The sequence below is a fragment of the Adiantum capillus-veneris genome, chromosome 8 (genome assembly GCF_014529385.1).
Source record: "Adiantum capillus-veneris isolate H3 chromosome 8, ASM1452938v2, whole genome shotgun sequence".
NCBI lineage: Eukaryota > Viridiplantae > Streptophyta > Polypodiopsida > Polypodiales > Pteridaceae > Adiantum > Adiantum capillus-veneris.
In genome coordinates, this window is record NC_140938.1 from 104,615,884 (window position 1) to 104,639,761 (window position 23,878).

Below are 23,878 nucleotides of genomic sequence, written 5' to 3' on the forward strand. Positions count from 1 at the left end.
TGCTCTTACGTTTTGAGAAGGCACGCCTAAGAAAGAAAAAAGGAAAGGAGAGGCTTTTTCCAAAGCTTAGTATGTGATACTATGGACCTTTCCAGATTATTGAAAAGATAAATGATGTCTCCTTCCGATTGAAACTGCCAGATACTTGGAGGATTCACAATGCATTGCATGTGAGTCTCTTGACCCTGTTAAGGGTGATGTGCCTGATGATGGGGAGCCTGATGAGCAACCGCAGTGGAAGGAATAAACGAGAGGGCGGTTCTTGGTTTAGTTCAAGAACTTTCCTGCATTTGATGCGAAGTGGATGGAGGAGGACCTAGCAGATACTCGGATTGTGAAACTTTACCTCGATGCTTTGGTTTAGCATAGTCTACTCGCTTTGGTTTAGCATAGTCTACTCCAAACGGAACCTAGAAACTCAGCTTGGCCGAAGATCTGGTGCAGTGGGATGCACAAGAGGGGAGTTACTCCGCTCCTTTGTCAACAGATGCCTCGATTTTGATACTAAAGTCACTGATGTCTCTTTGAGCTTCAGGGATACTGAGAGCTGACAGTATTCTGTTGGATGACTTTATGAAATGGAATACCTGATTATGATACTGATTTGTTCTTGACTTCTTGTGAGTGCAGGAAATGATAGACGAATGACTGCAGCATTTGGTCTGATTGATCTCGAAATAGATATGGTTGCAATAGGGGTTAGTCAATCGGACATCGATGAGGCCCCGATTGGACCTAGATGTGATTGCTAGCTACATTGCCGATAAATCATGGTCTAAGATCCGAATGAATGTTGAATGTCATGTGATGTCCTGTGATGTTGTGTGATGTGACTGTCGATTTTGTACATGTGCTAGATGTGTGTTCCTAGTACGTAGGTACTAACAGTCAGTGTCTGCTAAGACGGTTTATGGCTTTTGTCGGTTTTGCAGGCGTAATTGCGGTCGATTACAATGCTTTCAAGAGGGGGTATGTCACAAAGTGATGATGTGGCGGACAACAAAAACCCTAATTTCTGCCAGAAACCCTAATTTCCGGAAATCGCAGAGGTTGGAAATTTTTTTTTTGAAAATGATGAGCGACGCGAATTTTGCTTTTTAAAAAAAAAAAAAAAAAGAGAAAAGACTCTCTAAGAAAGAGAGAACTGATGCTTTTTATTTTAAAAGCTTTTGGGGCTCTGCTTTTGGGCATCCCTTGTATCTTTAAATAAGTGGTGAGGGCTTCACTTCTCAGAGCATCTGGACGCAGAGTCTGAGAGTGAAACCCTAGCCGCTCTCTTGTACTTTGATTTGATTAATATAAAAAGAAATACCGAAAGGGGCACCAGTCTTTGGGGCCAATATCTCTAGGCACGGAACTTCGCCGGCCAGTGTACATCTATTGTGATCTGTGACTTGTTTTGAAGTGGTTATTTGGTGCTGTTGCGGTTGATTCTTGACTTGGAGTGTCCAAGTCTGTTACACCACGTCAACCTGTCGGTGCGTTTTCCGTTGGTCTGCTGCCACGTCAGCCTGTCAGCGCATTTCACGAGGCTGTGCCAGCAAGGTGTGTGTGTCAGGGGGCCTGCCACGTCACCTTGAATTTCAAAGGAGACCACTCCACTTATAAAGACAACCTTTTCCCTTCACTTGAGCATAATCTACTTGCTGAATTTTCACTCTATCATAAGCCCAAGAAGCCTCTACTCTGCCGCCATCATCTCCTTCTACATTTATCCTCAAATTCTACCTCTCTCTCTAGCTTGCTGATTTTTAGAGCAGCAAACCTGCAATCAAAAAATTCAGCTCTATTCTTGAAACTTTGAGTTCTTTCTCTCACAATGAATGCAACCAAGAAGATGGACTAGTGTTCTATCCCAAGATGCAGCTGAATTTCCTCTTTGTAAATGTGTTGGAATCATCTTTTATGTTTGTTTTTAGGCATGTGCACATGACATCTTGCATGATCTACGAGTGTGAGTCTACTTAGATTGATTGTCGATCCTAAGGTACTGGATTGAGCATAAATATATTTCCTTTGGGGGGGGGGGGCTATATGACACCACCATCAATACAGGGCAGACAAAACAATGTGCGGGTCAAGTCGAAAATGAGAAAAGTACCTCACATAGGTATGGCATAGTCACAAAATAGCCTATGATCAGCCTGTGGGAGATACTGTGGCATTAGTAGCTCTGCCAAGCTAGTTGAGAGGGACAAACTCAATAGTATGGCATAGTCACAAAATAGCCTATGATCAGCCTGTGGGAGATACTGTGGCATTAGTAGCTCTGCCAAGACTAGCTTGAGAGGTGACAAACTCTAATAGATTTATCTCTCTATAATTTTGAAAAAGGAAAACAAAAGTCTATATGAATTTGTAGAAAATATGACAAAGGTGCATGTCAAATGGTTTGTACGTGACAAGTGTGTGCTGTTTAGGGTGTTTGTATGCTTTATCAGGTGGTGCATGCGAAATGCTTTTTTTTTGGGAGCGTCACGAGCAATGGCGTTGGCAAAAATGACCAGTTTTTCACTCTCATAGCATTGCAATTTAAAGGCTTGATGAGAGGATGTAAAGCGATTGAAACAAAGAAGATTCTTGAGAATCGAAGAAAAAATTTGAGCTTGAGTAGTGGAAAGATAAGGAGGGATAGAAATGAAGAAGTTGAGTTTGAGTAGTTGAAAGATGTTTAGGGAGAGAGATGTAAAGATGGAGAGGATGGATTCATGGAGCTGAAATGGCTAGAGCTCAGCTCTAAGAAACTGAGGGAAATGTAGAGGGAGAGAAGTCTAGAGCTTGTAATGTTTAAAACTTTGAGATAAAATCCCTCAAGCTTGAAACTTAAGTGATGTGGAAGCGATCTTATCAAGAACCAAATATAATGTAAGTGCGCTTGTTGATTGAGCAAAAATGGACACACATGGGTAGTTTGCTTATTCTCAAGAAACTTTTGAGAGGCTTGGCTGTCTACTTTTGAAAAGTAGGTGCCACTGAAGGGCTTCTGTCCAGAAGTAGGTGCCACTGAAGGGCTTCTTTTTGTTTTTAAACTTTTTCTAACGCGTTTGTGTGTTTTTTGCAGTGCCAGCGATTGGAGGTTTGCAGCAGACCAGTTCAAGTCACGGTTTGGGAATGAGGTCATCGTGCATTGTGAGTAGTAGCTGATTTTTCAACTTTTTCCTTGTGATTGTACAAGGGCTGTTTTTACTGGATCAAGGTATAACGACTCTAAAAGACTCACTTTGTAGGTAGTTCTCGTAATGCGGCAACTTTAACATTTGATGGAGTAGATGTGATGGGGCATCGCTTGGCAGAAGAGGTAATTTTTCGTTATTGACCACATAGGATGCATAATGTCTGAATGTTTTGTGTGTTTATGACACATTCCTTTCATGGAGACACTCTTCTCATTTATGCCACCTTATTTTTTGGTCGATCATTTTGTTTAAGTTCATGCGTGTTTCTTGATCGTAGATTTTGTGAAAATGTTCTAGTTTTTTCGCAGACGCTTCTTATAATTCAAAGATCTTCTGTCCTCATGAAGATTTATATTGTGTCTTTATTCAGGTTAAAGAAGTTATTGAGAGTTCACCTGGATTGAGGAGGATATCTTTTATTGCACATTCACTAGGTGGTCTGATTGCTAGGTACGCTATAGGGCAGCTATACAACCCATTTGACACGACTTATGGGGCAGCCACTGATGATACATTTAATGGGACAATTATGGGTCTGCAACCTGTGAACTTCATCACAGTGGCAACTCCTCATCTTGGATCTCGAGGAACTGGGCAGGTAAAGTATGGGTCATAGTGTAGGCTACACCGTGATTTGATATTTTATGCTTTTCTTAATTTCTGCACCCACTGCCCTTATTAAACCTGTGTGATGGTGCCTTAGGAATTGGAATGTTGTCGTAAAATACTTCTAGCCATATGTTTCATCTTGGAGTATTGGCTTTGTTGCAGTTACAGTTGCCTTCTGTGAGCCACTCACACAATCTGAGTTCTAATGACACCCTGGCCTCTTTTTCTAGGTACTTGGGTCCAAAAGCACTTAAAAGAAACTTAAAAAGTCAGCTTCTATTCCCTAGCAATAATTGGTGCCTAGATATTAGCCAGTGTAGTGAATTTGCCACACCAGCTACTGCTAGGGACTCAAAATGCAGGAATATGTGCGAAGGGTATACAAGTGCAATATGCACTCTACGCCATCATGTACTATGTTGGGGGTGTAGTATGGGATGCATAAAAGATGGGGGTATCAGTAGCTCCCTGAAGAATATGCTTGGGTTTGATGCCAAACACTCTGTTGTGTATGACTGTGTCTGTGGGTATGGGTGTATGTGTGTACATGGATGTTGTGTATGGGGGGGTGGGGGATGTGTATTATGCATGTGTGTGCGCCGCGTGCGCTTGTTAAAATGTGTACAGGCTGAATGGGCAAGGGCTCAAAAACCGATTTTGCACGTGCGCAGTGGGGGCAGAGAGAGAGAGAGAGAGAGAGAGAGAGAGAGAGAGAGAGAGAGAGAGAGAGAGAGAGAGAGAGATAACGTCGTAGGAAACTATCCCAAGAGACCTTAAAGGTCTATTGGACGAGGAGAGCTGAACTCACGACTTGTTATTCAAGAGAGAAATGGCAGAACCAATCTACCACACGGGTGATAGAAAGGTTATACTATTTTCCTCTTTTTATTAGCACACACCCACACACACTAACACACACACCCACCCCCCCCCCCCCCCCCCCCCCCCCCCCCCCCCCCGAGAAGAAGAGACAGAACACTGCCAAAGCTTTGATACCAATGTAAGGTGCAGCGGAAGTGAATGTTGAAGTTTGCTCAAGATGAATGCTCCTTTTACTTATGGAAGGGGAGCCTTCCGTGCCTATAATGAGAGAGTGCAAGTGATCACAAACAAAGTGAATAAACATTGTGAATGAAGGTACTGAGACTGAGAGATAGAGAGAGAAGAATACGACACCAGAATGTTGTCAAAACCCTCCTCCGAAGGCCCCACTCTCTATGGCGAGAGCGGTCTACTATTGATTGCACAAATCTCTACAATGCTAGGTTGAAAAACGCTAGGCATGCATCTGCCAAAACGCTAGGTTTTCAGTTTTGGGAGGGTCTTGCTTGGGAAGGTGCACTGTGGAGGTCCGGTTCCTGCTGCCTCTTCTACCAGAAAGTGCTAGCGCTAGGTTTTCTTATATTTATTCATAGTCAAATTGCCCTACCTGGTTTCCAATAAAAGTCACTTAAAAATAATAAGTGAAAATTGGCTAAAATAGGAATGTAAAAATGCTCCTGATGGGTTCTGATGGAAATCTGATGATCATGCTGTGTGCAACTAGAGGATATGCATCTAATCTAAGTGTCTGGACATGCACGGTCTGCGAACAGACTCACAGAAGAGCCAGATCACTTGATCACTTACTAATCTAGGCTAACTAAACTGAATTGAATCCATGTCATGAAGTAGCTTGTCCACGTGCACATAGGGTTAGATGTGTCGCGTGACACACCTGCCATGTATGCGGTGTAAACGACCCTCACCCTGTAGCTCAAAAAACAGGGAGAGTACAGTCTCTGAGCAAGCCCGAACTACGATGAGAACCTCCAGTCGCGTGAAGGCTTCTATCCATCTGGGCACTGCTGACTCGAGAGGCGTGAGCCACTCAACTGGTACTGCCTCTGTGATGTCTTGACACATGCTTTGCACCCCTCTCATGTCCTGTAGCTGGATGCTCTGAAGCTCCTCTGACAAGCCTGAAAACTGTAGCCAGTCACCTAGTGTCACGCCGGACCCTCTGCCATGGGACCCAAGAAACATGAGGCCTACTACCAACCAAGTGGCCTCTCTGAGTGCTAACCATGGGGTTTCAAACAAGGGGCTGTCTCAGGGCTCCTCCGTGCAAGTAGGCTGATGCTGCTCCAGACCTCTCCACAACCGCTCCCAGGAGCGGAGCAGACTCACAGCAAAACAGTCCTCCAGTTTCCTGCTCAGGCCAACTCTGTGCATCTCTGTGAAAATCCATCTGGTCGAAGGTCGCCAGGGGCCTCCAGCCTGAGGCACTCTAGCACTAAGCCGCTGAAGCAAAAACTCTTTCCAGGGCTCCTCCCTTGGAAGTTATCCTTTGACAACAAACTTCCCAAGAAGGGCTCTACTCTGCTAAGTTGGGTCTATGATCTCCAACCCTCCCTGAGAACAAGGAAGAGTGATGACATGCCAAGCCACTTTGGCCCGGGCTATCTGAGTGTCGCGCTTTGACCAAAGGAAGTGCCTGATCAGCCTGTCTACCTAGTTGACGCAGGAACTCGAGAAGATTCGACAAGAAGTGACGTACCACATAGTAGCCAACAACATCTGGTTGGCCACTACGACTCTGCCTACCAGAGAAAGTCGTGCGGAGCTCCAATGTAACAACTTCCTCTTGATGGACAGGCTCCGGAGACAAGTCCAAGCCAACCTGACAGCCCAAGTATCAAACTGCAGTCCCTGAGGGAATCCATCTGAAACCCTCACCTGGCAGCCAATCAGGCGTACTAACCGAGAAAGCCACTGTCTTTCTCTAGTTGATCAGTGCGCCTGATGCACAACAAAAGGTCTCAAGAGCAGGCCTGCCACACCTGTGAAGGTTGGCCTCTTGGCCCTCCAAGTACAAGGCTGAGTCATCTGCAAACTCAGCATCCAGTAGCTCATCTCCCTGAATAGGTAGCGCTATGCCTCGTAGACCAACCTGTTGTGAAACCAAAAACCTGCTCATTGCCTTAGCATAGAAGAGAAAGAGGAAGGGGGCAAGAGGGCAGCCTTGTCTGACTAAACGTGTGAGCATGAAACGATCTTCTCTATCACCTGACAAAAGTACCTGACTGTGTGCCCGTCTGTAAAGAGCTGACACACCTGTGATCTGGGCATCCGAGAAGCCCATCCTGCGTAGAGTGCCCTCCAAAAAGTCCCAGTTAACTCTATCGTAGGCCTTCTCAAAATCGAGAAGAAGAATCACCAGATTCTCACCACGGAGGCGCGTGAGGGCAGATGCCTCCAAGAAAGTAAAGATGTTGTCAAGGATACGAGCTCCTTGACAAAACCTGTCTGTGTCACCCATGTATGATGCTCTCTAGAAGTGGTTGAATCCTCAAACTCAGGGCCTTGGCAAGAATTTTGTAGGCTGAGTTGAGGATGGTGATAGGCCGCCACTGACGAATCTCATCCAAGGAGCCACCCTCCTTGGGAATGAGGTAAATTAGGCTCTCACTCATGCTATCAGGCATCTCTCTTGTGCTGGATGTATTGAAAAGCACTGCAGAGATCTGAGCCAAGCAAGTCCCAGTACTCTAAGAAAAAGCTGGGAGTCAAACCATCCTCACGTGGACAGCTACCATGGGGAAGTGCTGTGAGGGCCGCGTGGAGCTCCTTTAACTGAAGAGGCAGTTCAAGCCTCTGGTGCATCCCCTCAGTCACAAGACAAGGCATCTGTGCCCACACCTGCTCTCTGCATGCATCCTGATGCTTTGACTGAGGCTCTGCTGACAGCAGGCCTCGTCGGAGACGCTGCTGCTCCTCTCTCGCTGTAGCCAGGCGGGCCGTAGACTCCTGGAGAAATAGCCGACTAAGCTGAGAAAGTCCAGAGGCCTCTCTGTTAGCAGGAGAGTCCTGCATGTCTAAGCCCTCTGTCCAAAGAGCCACCACTCGCTCTCTGAGTGCAGAGTCCAGCAAGACCCTCTCCAGGATGCGAAGCATTGTGCTCCCCCTCACGTGTCTATTTGTAACTGTGAGGATCATTGGTGCATGGTCCGAAAAAGAAGTCCCAGCCAGAATGCAAACTGACCCACCCAAGTCACAGAAGTGGTCACTAGGGTAGAAGCGATCTATCCGAGATAGATTCACTCCTCCCACTTTGCGGTCCAAACGAGAGAATGCCTGGCTGTCTGGGGGCCTCACAAAGCTAGAATGTTGCCACACATCTGAAACCCCGCAGTCATACATAACCTCTCCCAAGCTGCCAACTCAACTCCATGCACAGTAGTATGGCTACCTCCAATCCTGTTAGAGGGGTCCTCCAACATGTTGAAGTCAACCCCAATGCACCATTGCTTTGCCTGCGGGAGAAACCCTACAATATGAGACCAAAACTCTACACGTGCACTTGCCACATTGGGCGCGTAGCTTCATGAGGCAACCTTGAACCTGCATAGTAATCCACTGAGCCTTGCCTGGCACAATAATCCCTCTGCCCACAATGGCCTGCTGTAAAGAATTTGCAATAGTCGTACATGCCCCACTCTCGATGTCTCCAGGTCCAAGTCCAGCTGACCAAAACGTCTGATAGCGACTACTCAAAATCTGACCACACCGTCTAATGCGGCTCTTACAAAGATGATGCTCCTGTAGCATAAGAATGTCAATCTCACCACCCACAAGGCATCTCTGAAGCTCTTGTCGCAGCCAACCCCTCTGACACTGAAATTGGGGCCCTCCTAATCCCTGCACATTCCATGAGATGATCCTCATGGAGTCAGTGAGAGAAATCAGATCCTACCACAGTAGCCAACCTCACTATCTTTGAGACCGGTTTGGATGGGGAGTAATCCGCATCCGAACGACCTCTAGATAAGCGCGAAAGAAGTGTCTGTCCCGCCCAGGCCCAAGCCGAGCGTGCAACCCGAAGTGCTATATCCTTTGTCCAAGAATCCTTATGTACAAATACATAACAAGGAGGGCTCTGAGTGTCAGCAAACAAATGCACCACAATGTGCCTGCAACCCGCTGCATCCGGAGGCGTCATGCTGAACTTGGCAAGAGGCCAATGTGTTTGCACCAGATCTATCACCCCTAAGTCCTCTGTGTGGTGTGAGAACTCAGTAGCCTGAATCTGGAGCCAGTCAAGCACTGTGTGTTGGGTCCACTCTGTGAGATCCCTACTGCACAGCGGAAAGGAGAAACCCACCGCTGTGTCCAAAGCCTCGGTGCCTCTAGCTGTAAGAAAGAGGATGTGGACTCGAAAGCAAGCCTCCTCCAGGTTAGGAGAAGAGTCACACAGAAACTGTCGGAAGCTGTAGTCAAAGAAGTCCTAGCGTCTGCGAATGTCGAAGCTAGTCAAACCTCTAGGGACTGCTGCAAAGGGAGAAGTCTGCACCAAAAAAGGCGGCCTCAAGTAAGGCTGTCCCTCTCGAGCCACACGGCTCGTAGCGAAAGCACTACGAAGAGAACGCCTCACGGCAGATGCATGTCCAGTCCGCTGTGTCCGAGGAGGAGTGGAGAAGGAGTCGGGAGATGAGGTTGTGGGCCCCATCGGGGAGAGAGGAGGGGCGGGAGGCGAAGGTGGAGGTGGGGGAGGGGGAGGAGGCAGGGGAGGTGGAGCGGCAACGTCTGAGGGCGGAGGACGTGGAGGTGGAGGAACTGATGGATGGGGTCTCCTCAGGCGGGTCCTGTTGAAGTGGGTCAAAATGGTTCCCAGTCCAAACCTAGTGCTCCTGAGTTGTAGGAGGTCGGCCTTCAAGGGGAGCAGTGGGGCGAGACCCTGTCGGCGGCGGCCAGGCACCTGCTGTCAACCGTCAGCTGTCTCATCACTGGTCTCAGTGGAGGTACCAGCCTGTGCGTCCTGTGTAGTTGCTGGGCATGCTCAACCTTGGGAGGCTGCGCATGCGCTGTAGGTCGAGGTCTCCTGCGAGGACAGGCCTTTGCCAAATGGCACATTTGTCTACAAATGAAACACTCATTCGGGAGGCCCGAATACTCCACGCTCTGACGGAATCAACCTCCACTCACCCGAGGTAGTAGGATGACCTTAGGGAGAGTGTGGGTGTCCCTAACCAGAACACGTACTGCGGGTATGGCGGCCGCCTTGGCAGCTACAGAGGCTGCCGTGCAAGGTGTCTCTAGGTTAGTCCCAATCGCTGAGCCTATCCTGGAAAGGAGCAGAAGGTACTCCCTCCGCAAGCCGAGGAAGAAGACTGAGATGGGCAGGTCTGCCTCCTCGACAAGAACGTCGGTAGTTGGGTCGAAACCATGGCGCCACTGTCGAAAGTGTGCTCGAACTGCTCGGATGGCCAGGGGGCTCATCACAATGACCTTGGATGCCATCCCGGGAATCTCAAACTCTATATGGTAGTAGCCACGTCCAAGAAGCTGAACATCGAGGATCTTTCCCACCTCTGCGAGAAGGCGGGCTTGGAGGAGATCACGCACCTCCCCTCTGCTGGGTCTGGTGCCGAGAACCTTGCAAATAACAGAGGTGGCGTGGAGGCGCGCCACCTCTGCCTCTAAACTTGCTTGCTCTGTCGGCGAAAGAGCAAGTCGGATGGTGGGTTCTGCGGGGTGGGGCGAGGGGGACTGCAGTGGAGTCCCTCTGTGGCGGAGCAAAATCCTCCATCCGTGTCTACTGCTGTGAAGACGGGTGAAGGCGAACGCGAGAGCGTCGAAGAAGAGGCTAAATAAGGTGAATGGCTAAGTCGCTGCCACTGGAAAACAACACCAAGGCCAAGCTCAGGTGAGCAAACCAGCGAGCGACAGAAGGGAGGGGGGGGATGAGCGAGGAACGTAGGGCAGGAAGTACTGGGCAGGGCGCCAGGCGGGCTACCTCAGTGCGGCAGCCTGGAGGGGGCAGCGCGAGCGCGGGCGGGTAGGCTGGAAGCGGGCGGCCAGGCTGGGGCAGATGGCGGTGGCGAGAGCGCGAGGACAAGGGACAGCGAGGGCGAAAGGGCAGGGGGCAGCGTGAGCTGATGGGCGGGAAGGGGGGGGGGGGTTACCGATGGCGAGGGAGGAGCGTGAGTAGCAGCGAGTTCATTTAGTTTGCTATTTAAACATTTATATGTGGGAAAGTAAGTTGCCGATGATGGGTCAAAGTTGATCAACTAGATTCAACTAAGAGCTTTAGTAGGGTTGAATTCCACCTCGCGATCTGCAAGCTAGTTGGATGACTGCCTTAATATTGAAGGCTCAAAAGATGCTCACACATACACCTAATCAAGTGGTTGATGACACTCATCAAGCCGATCAAAGTGTTTGTGAGTTTGGGTGGAAGCTCTAGCAACAATAGTTTTATCTTCTCAAAAGTTAATGATGAAACAATGCAAAAGTACTCAAGGCTAAACAATGCAAATGCAAAGTGGATTTTGACCTAAATGCACTAAATTTAACCTTCTACTCACCTAATCACCGAAGGGTAGTGGAGCATGCTCACTGGAGAGTAGGATTATTACTAACTTGGAATGCTAATGCAATAGGGATTAAGTGCAATCGATTAAGCTATTAATGATGATCAAATGAAGGGATTAATAGGCCCAATTGTGAACCATTGATTCTGATACCACATAAAAGGAACTGGCTATGGCGGAAACGATAGTGATCCGTTAATAGAGAGAGAGAGAGAGAGAGAGAGAGAGAGAGAGAGAGAGAGAGAGAGAGAGAGAGAGAGAGAGAGAGAGAGAGAGAGAGAGAGAGAGAGAGAGAGAGAGAGAGAGAGACTATGTCTGACTTTCTTCGTGCTCAGAGTTATGCATTTCGTGGCTTGACCATGCCAGTACCTTCAGCTCCGGACCTTATCGATAAGGAGTTTGCTGATGACACTATGCTGATGTTGCGCTATTTGCTAGCCGCTCTTGACGCCATGCGGGAGGCCCTGGAGGTTTTTTGCCTTGCCAGTGGTGCACGCATTAACTGGCATAAATCCTATGGGTTACTGGTTGGCAGTGATGACATACCTACTTGGGGGGTAACTGATGGTTTCACATGGCTGCAGCCGGGTCAGACATGCAGATATCTGGGCTTTCAGGTTGGATTTGACGTTTCCTCACAGCAGCAGTTTGCACCCGTACTATAGTCTATTCGCAGGAAGCTATGTCATTGGTCTTCACGTCATCTGTCGTTGGTTGGCCGTGCATTGGTTGCCAACCAGGTCATTCTGGCTACAATATGGTATACGGCCTCCTGTTGGATGCTACATTCTGGTGTGATAGCTCAGCTTCGCAGACTCGTGCGGAACTTTTTATGGAGTGGCACAGTTGGGACTACTGATACTCGGGCTCGAGTTCGCTGGCCCACGATTATTCGTCCTAGGTCAGCGGGCGGCCTTGGCATTATTGATCCAGAATTACAGAGCCGCGCCCTTCTTACCAAGCTTATTGTTCGGGGTCTTTTTCCCGGACAAGAACCTTGGAAGATGCTTCTTCAAGCCGCTCTTTCCACAACGACTCCACGCCTCGGCACTAGAGATGGCCATACTTGGCAAACAGGGTATCGTTTTCTCTTTACGGATGTCCCCTTGTGCACCAGCACTCTCTCACCCTTCATCCGATCGCTTCTTCAGATTTGGGTATCCATGCGACGCGCTATCATACACTCACCTCCCTCATGCCGTGAGGAGATTGAGCGCCAGCCTCTCATTTGGAATGATGCAGTTCTTGATTCTTCGGTTAATCCACCCCGTCAGCTTGGAGAGAGGACTCACATTGATTGGGTTGCTTGGGACACTGGCCCTGCTGCCTCTATGCGGTTGTTTCATGAGACACGTATGCTGGATGCAGATTTTGTGGCAGAGCATTATGACATTGGTCGCGGGGTAACAGACAGACTGCTTGAGATTGACTCCGCCATTCCTACACACTGGGACGCAGTCATGCGAGGCACGGTTCAGATGCCTCCACATTGTGGCTGGGAAGGCCTCTTCGCTCAGAGCACTCTCTTATTAGTTCGTTTAGACACCATGCTGTTCACAGTTGATACTGACTACTCTCAGGGGATGCATGCTAGATTGACATATGATACCACCTCTCCGCACCTTGTCCACCCCGGCGCTCGATGGGAGGCCATACGAGTAGTTGGCTCCTGCGGGAAGCGTCGTGTGGACCCCCGTTTCGCTTCCGCTGATGCTGCACTTTGGAGGCTTTGGGTGTGGGAGGGTCGTGCTATCTCAGCTTTATTGGGACCCAGCATAGTGGCATTGGCCTCACTCTAACCTCACCGGTGCACATGTATCATTTTTTGAGTACACTGTCAGAATTGGAAAATTACCAGTGATGAGACAGCACCCAGAGCAGCCCACTCGTATGCATTTCTGGTTACATTCAGGTCTCTCCCATGCCTATCTACAGCGTTTTGGTCAGCCATCTGGGATTTACATGCGGCTCGTCGTATTTCTTTTTTCATGTGGATGATTGCACATGCAGGACTTCCAGTTGGGACTTGGATAGCTACTATGGGTCATGATCCGTTATGCACTCGATGTCCTTCGCGACTACATGAGTCACCTGCACACTGTCTTTGGTCATGCTCCTCTTCTCATATAGTGTGGCTACCACTTTGCTTTTTACTTAGCAGAGCTGGTGTTCAGCATGGATTTCTCACTTAGGGCTCTGTCTCATGGTTGATGTCGATGCCCGGACCGCATCTTTTCTACGAGGGCTCAGACATAGATCCAGCTCTTATGCTTACCTCGACTGGTTCTCGGCGAGGGACTTTGGCTATGTTACCACAGATCGCATGGCAGGGGGATCCGCAGACACGTGATGAAGTCTTTTCAATCATCACTAGCATTACACTATGGAATATTTGGAGAGCTCGTTGTCTTCACATTCTCAGTGCGGCTCCGCAGCTCCTTCAGGATACCCGTACTGCCATTTGGCTGGACATCATTCACACCCTGATTTGGCAGTGGGATTCTTCCTCAGGTACATCTAGAGCAGCCGAGGCTCGACGATTTGCCTTCCTTCGGCGTTGGGCCCGAGCTCCACTCTTTTTCACACTTACAGGTGGCCAGATTACATGGCATTATGCCCCCCCTCAGTGGTTTCTCCTCCACTCATCACACAGACCACCATGAGATTGTACTAGTCGAGTTGTCACTATAGTGGCTCTCACCCTTACATTCAGCTTGTACACCCCACGTGACAGGCTATTTTGGCATCCGCTGGGGATTATATTGTACTCAGTAATATACAGCCCTGATTTTTTCAAAAAAAGAGAGAGAGAGAGAGAGAGAGAGAGAGAGAGAGAGAGAGAGAGAGAGAGAGAGAGAGAGAGAGACAGTAATGCAAGTAGAAAAACATAAAGTAGATCGATAAAACGAAATGCAAATGGTGGATACAAATGTGGCTCAGTTGTGGCTCATAGAGATGGGATAATGATTGGATTATGCTTGGATACAAAGTGCGTGAATAGAGTTTCTTTTATAGGAGTAGAGAGAGAGAGAGCATCGAGTGACATAAGTGATAATGTCAAATGTAGGCTTCTAAAGTAGAGGGGGTTTCCACTAGTTGGTGGTGTGGATGTGGCACACACCCCAAAAGAGAGAGAGAGAGAGAGAGAGAGAGAGAGAGAGAGAGAGAGAGAGAGAGAGAGATAGCAGATCCAATGCTTGGGAGGCAGGTTCAGGGGTCGTTTATTGCACATTCATTGAAGCCACAAATTATTTGTTTAGTGAAGTTGCTCTTGATACACACATTGCATGAGGCTAATGTATGGTGAAGGAATTGGTATTGACATATTCAACATCCAAAACCTGGACTCCCAAAGTAGTATGTTAATGTCTTCATGTGACCATTGTTCAAACCATGCCCTGTTGTGCTTGTAAATATCTGTATGTTTTTGCTATGTTGATGTATAAACTTTAATATAAAGTATATTTCATCCATGCTGATTAGCATATATTTTGGAGCACAGCTCCCACTTCTAGGCGGACTATCTTTTTTGGAAAAAGTGGCCATGTCAGGTGCACATTGGGTAGTGGGAAGAACGGGAAAGCATCTCTTTCTCACGGATGGGGATGAATCACAGGCACCCCTTATTCAGCGACTGGTTCGGGATTGTGCTGAAGGGCAATTCTTGTCAGTGCATCATGCAACTTTCCATTCCATTGTACTGCCTTTGCTCAATTTTCTTATCTGTTATTGATTGATGATTGCTCTAAATGTTTTATTTCTATTTTGGCAGCTCGGCATTGGGCTCTTTTGAGCGCAGGGTCGCTTATGCGAACATTAACTTTGATCGTATCCTTGCAGTGAGACAATTAGCTTTACGCACTTGTTTTCTTTGATTGAATTGGATGGTTCCACTTGTTCACCCTTGATTTCTTTAGATATTGTGGGTTGTCGAACTGCCACATTCAGGAGAGAGTGCGAAATCCATGAAGTAAAACATTTGCGCTGCTTCTGTGAGAATTTGGCTGCTGCTCAAGTTTTGATACCCTCAATGATGCTCCTTGGTGCAGGTAAAAGAAGAAGCTCTGGACATGAAGTATCCTCACATTGTCAATATTGAATATGTTCCACCGGAGACTAGTCCTGTAGAAAATCCAGATTCAGATCCAGCAACAGGTAAATGTTCAAACATCTGGCATTGCCCTTTCAATGGTTGGCTTTACATGTGGCTAATTGGTGTAAAAGAACTACACATAGATATTAAACTGCTTGGGGGGTTCACTGTTAAGTACGGTGTAGATATTAAATTGCTTGGGGGTTCACTATTAAGAACTGCCCTATATAACGTGCGTTCACAGGGCACTTAAAGGACCCTTCTGTTAAGATGTCGACATGAATAAATTGACCCAGTTTTCTGATAAATTAATGGGTTTTTTTTTTAAACCCACTTGTTAATGCATCTCTGTTAAATCGCTGAGATTTTCCAAAATAGAAAACCCCTCCTACTGAACTCACATGGTATATCAACATGATTATATAGTGGACCCCCTAGGTTAAATTGAGCCATCATTCACAACTACTTTCTCTGTTGAGGTCTATTGTTATGTTAATATGCCAATTTAGGGTTCACCCATGCTATTACATTCACATTTAATCATGGTGGACATATGTAGATTATGGTTCATGCTTGTTGTATAGAGTATTGCTTCATTTTCGATTCCTTTAACAACCTCTAGATATTGTTTCCAATTTTGTTTTTGATCTGGGTCTTATTATACAGAGGAAATGATATCCGCATTGAGGAAACTATCTTGGCAACGAATCGATGTTAACTTTTCACGAAGTGCACAGAAGCTGGCTGCTCATAGTACAATTCAGGTACTTTGCTGACCACATTGTTTTAGCTTTTAGAGGATTATGTATCCAAAATTTTGAGACGGTTTAGGCAGTTTGTCCTTGGTATCACTTGATGGTCTCCTTGTTTGTGGAATTTGGAGCTAATTACACATCGTTTCTGTTCTCACAGCATAGGCCGTGTCAAAAAGCCATGTTATGCTTAAAGATAACTCATGAAAACTTGCTTACCCAAATCACATGTAAAGGGCCTCTGAGCTTTTGATAAGAGTAATGAGGGAAGAGTCTTCTATTTCAGGTTGTTTGTATAAGGTTAAAAAGGTGGTTGTAGCTATTGTAAGGGCTTATACAAAGCCATCTCAACCAGCCACTATCGAGGGAATGCGTCCAAAAAGTCGTTGGGAGGGTAGTGATGTTCAAGAGTGGCAATGAGCAAGCAAATGATGTTTGGTATCAACTAGTGTGGTCTCAGACTCTCATGTGCCCACAAAAACAGATTTTGACAGTTATTACACATTAATGGGCAGGCAAAACAGGTAATGGGTAACACGAGAGTACATATATACACACACATTTACATGTATATATATATAATGGGATACATGTGTAATTGTGTTCGCCATTTGTATATAAGTCTCTGCCTCAGCACACCTAAAATGTAAGAGGCTTGTGAGGGTTGGTAATACATGTAGGCTGATCTGGCGGTTTGGTGAATCTTGGTCTTCTTGTTTTGGTTGAGTTTGAGAATTGTCTATTTGACTGAAAGCCACATAGCCATTGCCTAACTGATTAGTTTCTCAACCTGCATCCGGACACATTTAGCAGATAATTATCTCATTGCCAAGGCTGGCAGTTTTAACAAAACAATAGCGTATTGTCCATGACTTTCTAGAGCCAACTTATTATAACCTTGGGGGATTAATTCTGAAGTGTTCCTTGTTTCACAGGTGAAATCATATTGGATGCATTCTGACGGTGCGGATGTAATTGCCCACATTATTGATAACTTTAGGTTATAGTTTCTCCTCTTTAAATGTATGCACTGACCTCTTGTAGTGAGGAAGATGTGTTCTTTACTCAGGGTCATAGTGTTATATCAAGCTGCAATTGTAAAGCTCTACCTTTTCGCTTGTATAATCATGTCAACATCTATGTGAAAAAATCATTTTAGTTGAATAGCGGATTTCAAGTAATTTATTGTCACTCCGTTGTGGCAGAAAGGGAGGGTGTATGGCAAGCAATTTTAGCCCATGACATTTCACATGGTTGATTTTTTTTATCTCTGCCATGTGGCTGTGCGTAGCTCTCTCTCTCTCTCTCTCTCTCTCTCTCTCTCTCTCTCGGGATAGTTTCCTACTACGCTAAAACAATCTTCTTCTTCTTCTTCTTCTTCTCTCTCTTTCTCTCTGATGACAAATAGTATGTGGAACTCTTGCGTGTCAGTGTGGTACATATTCTTTTCTCCTTTCGGGTTTTAACCCGGCATTGGTGGCTATGGCAACAAAATCTTTTGTATTTGGGTTCCTTGTGCATTTGAGATCAATCATCCGTCGGTTATATAGAATTGGATGACAGGGAGATGCTCAACTTGAGGTCCGAGCACTAGCAGATTTGAAGGAAATTCAAAATGGTGATTGGAGTTTGAAAAAAATTGTTTGCTCCTACTGATGTAATATTTGCACTGGAGTTGGGGCTAACCATTAGATGATACTTGTGTTAGACACCTGTGTGCTCTTGCCACAAACGTCAAATCTCCTATGAGTTTGAAAGGACGAAATGGAGTTCACACGAACTCCTGGGGTAAATCAAACATGACCGTAATTTGTTACAAATTTTTACAGGCATGTTTCAACTGTGATCAATGAAGATGTACAGAGAAAACATGTTAAAGATTGGATGTTTTTTTGCGCAGATTGGAGTAAATAGAGTGTTGGTATTTAAGCATCCACTCTCAAGGTGCATTGTTCAAACATTACCCTTAAATCTAATGAGAACATGTTGTAAGATCAACCTCCTTACCTCTTGTATCAGAGACTTTTTCTTCATGGAAAAGGATCGATTTTGCCTCCCAAATCTGATGGGTTGCAATGGCCTTGATGGTCCTTATATCTTGTGGAAAGCTAGGTTTATGTCATTGAACCACGACTAACCGTTCTCATTTTGTCATAAGCCACGAGTCAAAGCCGATCCCACTATGCATTAGTGGGAATAGTGGTATGATGTTAACATTGCTGTGAAGTAGTTACACCAAGTGCCAAATATATTACTTTGAAGGAAACATCTTCCTTAAAACTCATGTGCAAATTCTACCCCTGTAGGACACTCGAACAATCCAAAAGAGACTTTCAAGGTGAGACTTCTTGGAAAATGGAAAAACTTTTGGAAGGTGCACGTGTAGCCAATAGGATTTTTTCCTTAGGGGAGCCCGGCATCAACAACTGCTCTGCCCCGCTTAAAGGAGTGTGACACAATGTAAGGTATTTAAGCATTAAAGTCCTTAGTATTGCTAAACCATAGTGAGACCCGGCTGTTATAAACGGGACATTCCATTATTGTGATGAGTGTATGCGATTCGGAACAATCCTCTTGTCTTAGCTTCAGATATGGAGGCAATGGAGTAGACAATGGCTTACCCCCTCCATATTAAAATGCTTCAGTGTACACGGCAAATGAACTCTTTTTGTGACAAGTAAAGTACCTTCTTTAACGAATCTCACAAAATGCACATGCCGAGAATAAGGTTTGCTTCACCCGAATTATTCTTGTCGAGGCAATGGAGTAGACAGCGACTTACCCCCTCCATATTAAAATGCTTCAGTGTACACGGCAAATGAACTCTTTTTGTGACAAGTAAAGTACCTACCTTCTTTAATGAATCTCACAAAATGCACATGCCAAGAATAAGGTTTGCTTCACCCAAATTATTCATGTCAAAGTTCTTACTCTGATTTTGAAGGCATCTACCTCAAGACTGTTCTTCCCAACAATGAGTGTATCATCCACATATAGAATCAAAATCAAAAGACTACCATCTTTAGATTTTTTTGTGTAGAGACAATGATCAATTTCGCTCCACATATACCTTTGAGACTCTATAAAAGCATCAAAATTATGATACCATTCCCATTTTTCCTGCTTGAAACTATAAAGACTTCTCTTAAGCTTGCACACCAACTTTTCTTTGCCATTCTCAACAAAATCCTGTTGCTTGTAAATGTCCTCATGAAGATCACCATGTAAGAATGATGTCTTAACATCCATTTGGACCAAATCCATGTCTTTTTTTTCAACCAAAGTTAGTTTTGTCCGCAATGTAGTCATTTTGATAACTGTCCAAAAAACCTCAGCAAAGTCTATGACTTGCTTTTGCTTGAAACCTTTGGCAACCAATTTGATCTTGTACTTTGCTTCCCATCATGGCTATGTGATTGAACTTGTAAACCCATTTACAAGGCAAACATTCATTCTATTTGGCAAAGGTACTAAGTCCCAAGCCCAATTCTTCTTCGAAGAATCTATCTCTAGTTTTTCAATGCACTCCTCCACTTAAGCTTGCTATTTCATAACACAACCTAGTAATAGGAGGAGGGCTCACCACCATCTAGCAACATTATGTGATTTAAGCTTGGCATGAACATCTCAGGTCACCTAAAAACCCTTATGGACATTCTCAATGCAATAGGCTCTACATGAGGAATAAGCTTTCAAGAAGCTTTCCCATCGGTATTTTAGTACCACTCGATGTACTGCCACTCCTCTTTACATGGTCAAACTACTTGGAGCATCAATGCGCACACTTTGCTCACCCTATATTGTATCTGCAAAAAATGTATTTAAAAAATAAAAAATCTAATATTGCTAATGCCTTTGGAGTATGCAAACCATTAGGTTAGACTCAAAATTCATACATATCCGAGTTTTTATGAGAGCGATATACAAAACATAGTGTTTTAGAGCTCAAAGAAAAAAATGACACATTCTATATGTTTCTCCCTGCATCTTCTTCGTCCAAATGCACCAACAACTCAATTTTCAAGCTCGATACAAGATCAACTTGCATTTGCAAGCTCAAATTTTGTGCATTCAAATTCAAGCACTTGTAGTGCTTGCAAAAGCACATTACACTCACACAATGCAAGAAGCAAAAAGTATAAAATCTTCTACACACAGTCAATTTGTGTAAAATAACTTCAAAATGGTGCAAAATTTGAAGAAACGTCCTTCTACAAAAATCCCAAAGGAGATCCTTAACAGATCTCATTGTTAGAGGCTTTTACAAAACTCACATAAAGATATTAATAAAATAATTTGACAACTTAGACTTTGAAACTCCCACAATGTAGGAGTCTATCCTTCTCAAAGCTAGCTAGATATCTTCCAAGGTATTGGACTCTTTTTTGCTTTGATCTTGCATGAAGCTGCAAATTTGAGAAGTTCTCACTTTACGCGTGCTAGACAAATGGACCTCTAGCGGATTATGGCATAAGTTTTGTTGTACGTTGAGTGTCTCACAATAGGTATATCATGTGCCTTGTTGTCTTAATTTCATAAAAACGAATTAATAGTATAAGTCCCAGCCTTCCTTACAAAATAAATTAATAATACAAGTCCTAGCCTTGATTCTTTTCTATTTTTTGTTTCTCTTCTAAGATTTTAAAAAAGAAAGAGACATTGAATGTTAGGGAAATACTTGTCTAATTGCATAAATCGAAGTACTTCTCTGAATAAAAGGGTGGAAGTGATTGTGGCAATGGTGACGATGTTTTCTCTACTCAAGGCGTTTGCTACTAGGATTCCTTTTCTTGGTTGATGCAAAGATTCAAGTGTAGTTTTAATTGAGTCAAGCAACAATCCACTTTAGGCTTTTATGATTAATTAGGCATACTTTTAGTTAAAAGTATATGTCTCTTTAATATTGCTATTTTGCTCAACACATCATGATAAATTTGTTTAGGTCTAAATATGATTATTAACTCTCAGTTTGGCTACATGTTGATAGTTTGCAAAGGGATTGCAAAGGCCACATTGTGGAAGCCAATTATTTTATTTTTTGTATTTTTGGTGCTTCGTAATTGTGCCTAAAATTGGAGGTGCCTTTTGATGATTTAAAGGATTTTTTGTGTGTTTATGTGAGTGTAAAGGGACAAAGTGTCTCAAGAAGACAGGTAGTTAGTGGCAAGCATGGCCATAATCATAGAAATATCAATACAGGTAAGTAGGATAAGGAAAATGCGGTTTTTTAAAACCTAATTCTATGTCTAGAAAAAATAATGGGGCGTGAACAACCATGAACCCATTGACATTTATGGGAAGAATATATTTGTAGTGTAGAAGATTCCCTATGCTTTGTACAAAGGGAATGTACCAGAGACGTTACTATTTTTGGTAAAATGCAGCTCTACGTTAAATTTGGAAGCCTATCATGGCCAAAGTGACACATATATTGGGCGTATCAATTTTTTGAGAACCATCAAAGGACTTTTTATGTCCTATGAGGCTACAAATAAAGTGTTAAGTCTGTTGTTGGTGTTAGGGAGGCTTTAAAAACATATATTTTGATGAAGTTCTGGCACCATCAAGTTGAGTTTAGGAGAACCAATTACTTTCATGAAAAGATTTTTGTTAAGTCCAAGAAACAATAGCTTTGATTTTAGCAATGTTGGGGGAAACTTCATCCTTTGTGATGATAAATCCTATGTACTCCTCCCTCTTTGTAAAAAAGGTACACTTTCTCTTATCTGCGTAGCGTTTGTGTTTTTGGGGCAATGGAAATGCCCATTGGATGTGAGCTTGTTCATGTTCTTTTTGAATCCTTTTAAATATAGCATATGCTATTAAAGAGGCCTTGGTGTAAGAATACAAGATAAAATATCCCTAGAGTGATAGATGTATATACAAAGTACAAGGGAATAAACCTCCTAGTGAGGGAACAAAGTGCCTCAATATTCCTAAGCGTGTTCACACACATCACTATCATATACATAGTAAAAAATCCCCCCTGGGAGTCATGTGGTGTATGAGAGTTGGCACACAGAGTATATGGAAGTGCCATGCCCTATGGACATGATCAGTCCACAAAGGGAAGCAAGCCCAATGCTTTGGAAAATCCGTTGAACTTCTCACAAGGGAATGCATTTGGGAACACATCTATCGCGGGGTTGTCTGGTGCCGGTACATAAGCCAAGTTGATCTGTCTAGTTGAGAGTCTCTCCTTGACATAGTTATAATGCACCTCAATATGCTCTATGCGAGCATGAAAGACTGGGTTCCTCACAAGTGCCACTGCAATTTGACTGTTAATGTAGATGAGAATGCTAGCCAACTCCCAAATCAGCCAACCATGATGCGTCTAAGCTACACACACTCAATTGTAGCTATGAAAGCTACCTTGTACTTAGCCTCACAACTAGAGGTTGCTTCTTGCTCAACCATGATATGCATGAACTATCGAGAAAACGCCCCAATTCGAGTTAGAAAAGGCATGTAAATCTAGCGGCAATTATCCCCCCTTGGGATAAAATAACCCAAGATGTATAGGTCCACTCAAGTAGCAAAAGATTCTCTTAATTGCTTGCCAATGCTTAGACCGTGGTCTATGCATTAATCTGCTTACTTATTAGACTGCAAATTAAATATTTGGCCTTGTAATTATATAGATGAGGCAACCAATAGCTGTCTCGTTTAGGTAACATCTTAGGATCTTGAACATCATGTGGACTCAATTATCCCCCCTTGGGATAAAATAACCCAAGATGTATAGGTCCACTCAAGTAGCAAAAGATTCTCTTAATTGCTTGCCAATGCTTAGACCGTGGTCTATGCATTAATTTGCTTACTTATTAGACTGCAAATTAAATATTTGGCCTTGTAATTATATAGATGAGGCAACCAATAGCTGTCTCGTTTAGGTAACATCTTAGGATCTTGAACATCATGTGGACTCAACTTCTAACTTGTTTCCATAGAAGTGGTAAGCAATTGGTTTGCAATTGGAATAGGATTTGACTGTGCTTCACTAATAGCTATTGGCTATAGCTGACACATGGCAAAGCACAATTGATTTATGGGCTATTCAATTGATAGCTAGTTTATGGATGTTCTATTAGTGGAGAGCTCTTTATGAGCAATGGTCATGTTTTTAATGTCGAGGTGGACAATCGTAATGATTTTTTGAGCATTGGTAGAAATCTATACATAAACATGTGCAAGAGTGAGCATTGGGAAGATTGCAACTAGTGCCATACATCTATATTCTCCTTTCTCATCTCTTCCATCTTTGTGCATGTGTGGCACTCTGATCTAGGAGGTGCATCTGCACATGAGGATCTTATGCTTCTCCTTGTCTCTCTCTCTCAATCCCTCTTAGATAAAACTTGATTTGCATTGTGTGTGCACATTCTTTCAAGCATGCAGATGTGTTGCTTTGGTTGCTCATATTATGCTATTTGGTATATTTGCAAGCCCTCCTCCTTCCTATTTATTGTAGTATGTAGATGACCAATGACATAAGTAAATTAGTCTATTTAAACTTTTGAGGTTTTATTTGATACATGATATTTTTGATGCATCACTTTAACCACTATTTTTCACAAGTATGATTTGCAAATTAATAACATAGCAACCAAGAAAAATTGCTTCCATAACAAAGAGGCATGTAATAGAATTGATTATGATTCATTAACAATCATTTGTTGTAGCTGATAGGTGCCAAAGCATGATTGATATATGGGATGTACAATTGATAGCTAGTTTATGAATGCTTTATTATTGGAGATCTCTTTATGAGCAATGGTCATTTTTTTAATGTCGAGGTGGACAATTGTAATCATTTTTGAGCATCGATAGAAATATATAAGTAAATATGTGCAAGAGGGAAATGCTCACTCTTGCGCGAGGGGAGATTGCACC

General features: G+C 44.2%; 1 protein-coding gene across 1 annotated transcript in view; it reads left to right on the forward strand.

Annotated features, from left to right (window-relative positions):
* Window positions 1–17,219, forward strand: part of LOC147452676 (lipid droplet phospholipase 1-like) — a 46,583-nt gene extending 29,364 nt beyond the window's left edge. Inside the window, exons 2-10 of the mRNA XM_086518304.1 lie at window positions 3,062–3,129; window positions 3,228–3,298; window positions 3,547–3,774; window positions 14,640–14,803; window positions 14,910–14,965; window positions 15,055–15,107; window positions 15,187–15,292; window positions 15,897–15,994; window positions 16,918–17,219. Of these exons, the coding sequence (XP_086374430.1) occupies window positions 3,062–3,129; window positions 3,228–3,298; window positions 3,547–3,774; window positions 14,640–14,803; window positions 14,910–14,965; window positions 15,055–15,107; window positions 15,187–15,292; window positions 15,897–15,994; window positions 16,918–16,989 (916 nt within the window). The 3' untranslated portion in view covers window positions 16,990–17,219. The remainder of the gene's footprint in view (window positions 1–3,061; window positions 3,130–3,227; window positions 3,299–3,546; window positions 3,775–14,639; window positions 14,804–14,909; window positions 14,966–15,054; window positions 15,108–15,186; window positions 15,293–15,896; window positions 15,995–16,917) is intronic.
* Window positions 17,220–23,878: the final 6,659 nt, after the last annotated feature.